Consider the following 7,708-nt stretch of genomic DNA (forward strand, 5'->3'; position numbering starts at 1 on the left):
CATTCTGTTGTATCTTTCAGCAAATCATGAAGACGGCCATGAAGTACAACCTGGGTCTCGACATCCGCACGGCTGCATACGTCAACTCCATCGAGAAGATCTTCCTGACGTACAACGATGCTGGCCTGACCTTCACATAATTCTCATCTAGCTAATATTTATTTGACTTTTAGTAGTGTAAGAACCTGAAGAGTAAGCATATTCTTGTTACTCAAGTAGTCTTTTATGTGTTTTGTGCCCAAGAAACTTTTCTCAGACTAGGATGTGCCAAGCAAGCCAAAGTGCATATCAGGTTCGAAATCATATCTGTACTTTGAACTTATCTAGAGATACAAAACAAATAAACAAACAAAAAACAAATTACAAATAGTATGTGAAACAAAAATAGAGTTAGTTGTAATGCAAAAAAAGGGTCTGGGGTCAAGAGACATTGTTTTCTTGTAAAGTGTAATAGGGTAACAGGGTTGTAAAGTGAATTAAGGCTTGCAAGTTTTTCAGGAGTGTCAGAAAGGCTATCATCTGCATACAAAAAGGAAACTACAAATTTTACTGTGAGAGTAACATAGGCACTCAAAACAGTGATCAAAGAGATGCGCATTGAACGCACTCATGGACTGTTTTTCTGACCCACATTCCTTGCATAGTAGATATTTGGACCCCGAGCAATCTTCCTCAATGTCCTCGTGATGAAAAAGCAAACAAACAGTAAAATGACAAGTTGTTTAATGTCCATACTCTTTATAAGGAAAAGCGAAGCACCTAATAAATCTGCCTTTTTGTATACAGAAAGCAGTTCAAGATGGTTGTCAAGTATTTATGGTAGTATGTCAGCATGGATATGTTAATGAGCAGCATTTGCAAGCATGAATTTGTGAATGATGATGTCGGATGTTCTGGGCTGGAAGTTTGAGCTAGTGTACTTTTTATTTTGTTGTAAACACAGCAACTGCAGCTATGAATTGTTTTCTTTCCAAACTTAATGAGGATATGGCTTCCTTTGCTCTGAACATGTGAAAACTGCAGGTCTATGAAATTTAATAGGGAAACAAAACCAAATATACTGAAATAAAACAACATGAAGAGTTGTACAGGCACGAGCAAGAAGTGGCAGCTGGTCAGTGCATTGAGCTGAAAAGTCAATATTCAGCATCCAGTAACTACACTTTAGTCCACTCTGTAATGATTAGACATTATCCAGCATATAACTAGACTTTTAAGCACCTACACTGCTTTCAGAATTAAGCAGTTTTCTGAATAATCATGATGGAAACTTGAGACTCTTTACCACAGTTCCAGACTTGGATAAACTGGGGATCATTCATTAAAGTGTGCTTGTCATTAGAATTCTGTCTGGCAAGATTCATTGTAATTGATATTCCCTTTGGAACAGCCAGAAAAACAAAAGACACATTTTCATGAAAAGGCAATCTGTTTAATGTATTCATAGGCAATTTGGATGCACAGTTACTCTGTGTGAATGAGGCCAAGGAAGAGCTGATATGGCCAATATTTTATTTGACTCTAGAGGACAGTGTTGTTGTCTTTCATTAATGCTTCAAAGAGCTCAGCCCGAGAATATGAAACTAATGAAAGTGCACCCACTTGTGATTATTGCCATCTGAAATCGGAATTAGCCATGGCTGCTCTTGATACAATCTACCTGGTTTTCTGAATGTCAAGCTCTTGTGCTGTGTGCCTTTTTTTTTTCTATTTATTTGTTTATCTTATTGCTGTGTAAGGATTTTATAGGAAATTTGTATTTGCAGAAGTTGCTGAGAATAGTAATGATTACTTTTTTGTTTTGTTGTTGTTTTTGAGTTGTATTGATTTGCTTTTGGGAATCTCCTGACTGTAAAGGCCCCAGCACATGGAATTTGATTCAACAATACGTCAGAAGACACTCCAAGATTGTGCTCGAGGGTGTTACTTCTGACACTCTTGTGCAAAAAGTGTGCTAAAATATAGATCACAAGATTTTTACACAATGAACTGCTAGCATTTTCATTTCAGCCACACGCAAATTGTTGTCTTGCTCATTGTGTTATTAAATTTTGAAATAGCTATTAAAACGAGGCCTGTGTTGCAATGCCTTTAGATGTAGATGATGCTTTGGAAACACAGAATTTTGAGAAATGAAGAATGCCCTTGTTCAGCTGTAGAATATAACTGTCTGCACCTTATATTTCATGACTGCATAATTCACAAAGCTGCTTTTGTAAGACAATTTTGCTAGTGGATAAACTCATAACAGAAAACCAAAATATAATTATTATCATTGAAAAAAAGCGACATTCACAATATTCCACCTCGACAACCATTATACAATTTGTTTGTGTTACAGGAGACATATACTGTAAAGCAAGTTATTTTCGCCGCACAAAATTTTTGCAAATATCCGCTGGCATTTAATGGATAGTGTAGTTAAGAACTTTTGCGTGTATTTTAATTTCATGAGTCTTGGCTGGCATGAAATTTGCTAAATTAAGCTTCATGTGAACATTCCTGTACTTACAGTGTTAGCCTTGACTATTAACTCATTAAAAAAAAAAATCAACAACAAAAGCTGCCATGAAATATATGGCATATAAAAAAATGCTAGAATGCAGGAGGGGAAATTTATAATCTTTGTTCATGTGCTTCATTGTGTGAGATAGTGCTTCTCAGAATTAGTGATTTCACTGATTATTTTCAAGTCAGCCCATAGCAGATCCAGTGTATCAGAACGGTGTAGAAATGCATTTGAAGAGTAATCATGTTACATGTTATTGAAAAGACATTAATTCACATATGATTTGTCCTATATCTGTTGATAACCAAATCAATGCTTAATAAGGTGGCACAGATTGTATCAAAGGTTTATGTTATCTTCTCAACTCTGTTAAGTTGGGCAGTGGGATATGGCTGTATGCACGATCCCATTACAATTTGCTAGTCATCCTACTTTCGTAGGATGACTTATTTTCGTAAGTAAGAAAAGCAAAGATATTACTACATGTAGTACTGAAGTGATAATGTATTCATCATATAATAAAGGTATGGAAAAGTTAACATTTACATTCACCAAGTGAATTTCATATCATCCTGCATACATGTGTATCCCATCCTCAGTAGATGCACACTAAATCGAGCAAGTGCTGTATTTATGAGCTGAACTAGTTTTACACATTATTAATTATGTATAATCAGTGGATATAAACTCTGACGGAAGTGTGTAATTTATTCAAATGAAATCAAGTTATAGTATTTTTAATAGATTATGCACAGATGCAGTAGAGGACTTATTTTTAACAATGTATTTATGTTGACAAGTTCCTGTAGTACATTTTGTGATGTATTCCTGAGGCTGTAGACATATCAAATGAAATTACATCATATCTCCATTAGGAAAAGTGCTAGAGGCAATTCAATAGTGTCATAAAATGTGTTGGATGACGTTCACCAACAGGAGCCATTTTTGTAAGCCCCTGTTTCCGTAGAGACGAGGGGTAGAGAAAAGTATTGGTTTAAAGAAACGTGGCGAATGATATATGAAAATTATCTTTATCTTCATGATCATGTAGGAATATCACAACACAGAACACTTAAATGTGTCATTGAGACAGCATATTTCTTGACTTCAAAATTATGATATTTGACTAACCAACACAACGTGTTTGGTCAGTTCATAGCATGAGAAATATTACATCAGTCCCATGCACCCAAACTGTAGTGAGTGTAATCCTAGACTCAAGTTACATGTTGTCCGATCCTTGAGCAAGACATGTGCATCACATTGTTCTGGTCTGATGTAACTTTGATTGCTTACCCCTAAGATCACTGGGTAAACATGCAATGGGCTAAACATCCTATCAATATGTGAGGGTTTACTTCATGTCTGTAGCAGACACTCAGGCAGCAGTTTTTAATTACTTATTGAAGTGGTATCCATCATAGCTCAATACCGATGGTGTGAACGTGTACCATTGTGCAGACTAATGATAGATTGCAACTCTTCTTCATACAGTCCTTAACCTACTGAGCCTTGACACTCAAACTTCCATGACTTTATATGCTGCTGCATTCTCTTTACAGCTGATGTCAAGACAAATCAGGATATGATATATGATGTATCATTTTGACAGAGGAAATTGGTTGGTTTTGTATCTGCTTGACTGATGTAATGTTGTTGCTTTTCATTCTTATTCTCTGTGGCACTGAGAAAAAAACAATACAAAACAAAACAAAACAAAACATGGGACAGAATTTACAGAGAAGCACAAGTGATTGTGCGCAATGCATGTGGCATGGTGTAATGAATTCATTTCCAGAAAATGGGATGCGGTAATAAAGAGAATATATGAAGCTATATCAAACAGTGTTCTGTAGTCTTTCATTGAGTTAAACTTGCTGCAAGTTGTATTTTGTGTATCTTTCTGACAGGTGAAAGATGCTCTTTCTGGTGGTCTGTGACTGTGAGTGACTGCGAAAAAAACCCAATTTGTTATAAAAATCAGGAGGCAACTTTTAAAGGTTTACTTTCTTCCTTTAGTCTTTTGTTTTTTGCATGTTGACTTCTTTTTGGATGATGGACATGTATCCTTTGTCATTCTTAATGTTTACTTTTCTCTGAACAAGTTGGCTAGGCATGACAAGGAAGGGCAGTGTGCACTACTGTAAAACACAATATTTTCACGGCAAGAAATTTTCGCAAGTTGCCTCTGACATTCAATGCATATAGTGAAGACAAAGAACTCTCATGTGCATTTTAAAGGACAAGTTCACCTTCATTAACATAAGGATTGAGAGAATGCAGCAATATTAGTAGAACATCAGTGAAAGTTTGAGGAAAATTGGACAATCGATGCAAAAGTTATGCATTTTTAAAACTTTTGTGTTGGAACCGCTGGATGAGGAGACTACTAAGGCTCGTGATGTCATATGAGTACAACAGTATAAAGAAAATGTAAAGAAAATTCAACATATTTTCACTTTTTTCGCATAATAAAAGAGTACTTGACTTGCCTCTTTCTAAAGGCAATGGGAATAATATTACCCATAACATATGTCAGTAACGAGTCAAAGGAATGTGTACTTATTTTAAAAGATGACATTTTGTGAAATTCTCTTTATATTTTCCTTATATTGTTGTACGCATGTGACATCATACACTGCAATAGTCTTCTCATCCAGCAGTGACTGCACAAAAACTTCAAAAATTCATAACTTTTGAACGGATTGTCCGATTTTCCTCAAACTTTCAATGACGTGTTCTACTAACATTGCTACATTCTCTCAGTCCTTATGTTAATTAATGAAGGTGAACTTGTCCTTTAATTTCGTGAATCTTGGCTCTCACGAAATTCGCGAAAATTAAAATGCATGCAAAGATTCCTCATTTTACAGTATTTCTTGTGTTTACCTATAATCTCATCAGCTGTCTTGTTGTCATGCCTGACGTCAGCTGCTGTTACTACAAAGTGCCATCTTGTCATTCTCAGAACGCATCTTTTTCGTCTTTTTAAAAAAATTCTACACATGAAATGATGCATGGAAAAAGGGGGCAAGTAAGGAAGAAACTATTATGCAGTGACAGGACATTTCTCGCTTCCACTGTTTCCTCTCCATCCTGCACTATTTCTTTTAGACCCAAACTAGATTTTGGCATTGTTGGTGTAATAGCAGTGTAAGGCATGGTAATCTACTGTGGTACGTCTCGCTTCGCCCCTATAGCAGCAATATGATTATGAGAATATGGTACCTGTCCTTCATAGTCCAGTGCTGACACCATGTAATTATTTTAATTATTATTTAATGTCAGCTTCACTGATTTTTTTTTTCTTTCAAAATGAAAGAACCACTATGTGGTTTGCACTGGAAAAAATGCTTAGCATCAAGAGTTTTTCTGTCACAGAAACAGAAAATGTTTACCCATTAAATATGTTAATATACATGTGTGTTGCACTTTAGTGATTTGAACACAGAGTTCTTTAGTATTGTCTCATGTAAATGTCACATAGCACTTTCCATGAATGAAAGGTTGGTTGTTTGTTACGAGGTCATTTGAAGTTCCACCTTACAGGTAGAATTCTCCGGGTGCGAACATGTTTTCATGAATACTCCTGTGCAGATGATAATTTGCATCAGAACAGCGGGTGCAATACGTGAATAAGGAAAACTGCAGCTGGGCTTAGCAAAGATATTTTTAATGTTATGTCTGTTCACTTGTTTATTGTGATTATGAAAGGCGTCTTCCAGACTGCATATTGAAAGATGTTCACAAGTCAGTCTATTTTTTAATGTCATAAGGCAATGTAACAGATGAAATCATTTTTGTTTTTGGGTTGTTGTTTTTTTTGTGTGTCTGAGAGCTTTCAACACTCCTCTAGCTGCAAATAAGAGCCAAAAATAATGAGCCTTCCGCCACTTTTCTGCCTATTGCTCCTCTTGCAGACCTGAAAAGTTACAAAGGCTGCGCCATTTAATGATTTGTCTCTCCAATATTGTTCTCTCGTGCAGCAAATCATGAAGATTGCCATGAAGTACAATCTGGGCCTGGACATCCGAACAGCCGCCTACGTTTCTTCGCTGGAGAAAATTTTCAAGACGTACTACCAGGCTGGTCTCTCCTTTACATGAGGAAATAAAAGCCACATATTTCTCCCCCTTTGCTCTCTCTCTCACACACACTCGCATAAATACAGTCAGCTCATAACTAGAATAGCAGTAGGCTATGTGGTGTTGATGGGGTTTTTTTTCAGACTTAGATTCTCACCCTGCTGAGTGTTTCTCGATCAGTTTTGAGTGGAAATCAGATGAAATTCAAATAAAGTTTGTACATGTTTAGAAATGAGATATAAGGATGTCGTGGTGATGCAGTTGAGAAACAGAAGGGTGTATGTACAGTCGATATGTGGATATATAACAAAAGTAGCACCCGTGTGCTACACAATTTGTTTCAGTGCCACCCCCACCCCCCTCATCATGTCGCTCATGTCTAGTAAGTGAAAGAATCATGATAGTGCTTTATTTCATAGATATCAATTTAAAGAGAATCTGAAACATTCAGTGTATGAAAAGTTGTGTGACATTGTGCAGGTTAGAGGGACTGTGCTGTAGGCCTACTGGTTGAGGTGGGGATTCAGGTTTATAACATTCTAAGTGAGATAATGAGAAACCTCTTATGAAATATGAAAGAGCATGTAATTTTAAGAAGGATTCAACATTTATTTGATGAAAATTGGTTTTAAAATGGCTGAGATATCAAAAAAAGTGATAATAATAAAAGGTGACTGGCCACGCCTTTTATTAGGAACTCTTTGTTTCACCTTGTTTTTGGATATCTCAGCCATTTCAAAAGCGATTTTCATCAAATAAACTTTTGATACTTTTGATAGAATTGCATGCTCTTTGACATCTCATATAGTGGTTTCTGAATATCTTGCAAAACGTTAAAAGCTGAATCCTGACCTCAACCAGAACTGTACACACCCTTTAAAATGACTACATGTCTTACATGATATAAGAGACTGATAATTTGTGGAGATTGGAAGAGCATAAAAACATCAACCAGTGATAGACACTGTAAATGATGTTGAAATCATCCCACTGTGAGACATATATTGCCTATTTTTAGCATACAAAAAGATGTATTAGATGATGTGTTATGCCTGGAATCGAGACACCATGTTTCCAGCAGTGTTAGAAGAGGACTTACATGGAGAAGGCTTTG

At 36.2% G+C, this 7,708-nt stretch overlaps 1 protein-coding gene across 2 annotated transcripts in view; it reads left to right on the forward strand.

The window, feature by feature from the left end:
• The window catches only part of LOC140229344 (glutamate dehydrogenase, mitochondrial-like), a 34,855-nt gene extending 27,662 nt beyond the window's left edge, over positions 1-7,193 (forward strand). The window contains exon 12 of one of the 2 annotated variants that reach the window (XM_072309628.1): positions 6,496-7,193. In XM_072309628.1, coding sequence (XP_072165729.1) covers positions 6,496-6,615 — 120 coding nt within the window. In that variant the 3' untranslated portion in view covers positions 6,616-7,193. Of the gene's footprint in view, positions 1-20; positions 799-6,495 lie in introns of those variants that run through there. The other variant, XM_072309627.1, reaches the window with a different exon arrangement.
• The last annotated feature ends 515 nt before the right edge of the window (positions 7,194-7,708 follow it).

The sequence above is a fragment of the Diadema setosum genome, chromosome 5 (genome assembly GCF_964275005.1).
Source record: "Diadema setosum chromosome 5, eeDiaSeto1, whole genome shotgun sequence".
NCBI classification, from domain to species: Eukaryota; Metazoa; Echinodermata; class Echinoidea; order Diadematoida; family Diadematidae; genus Diadema; species Diadema setosum.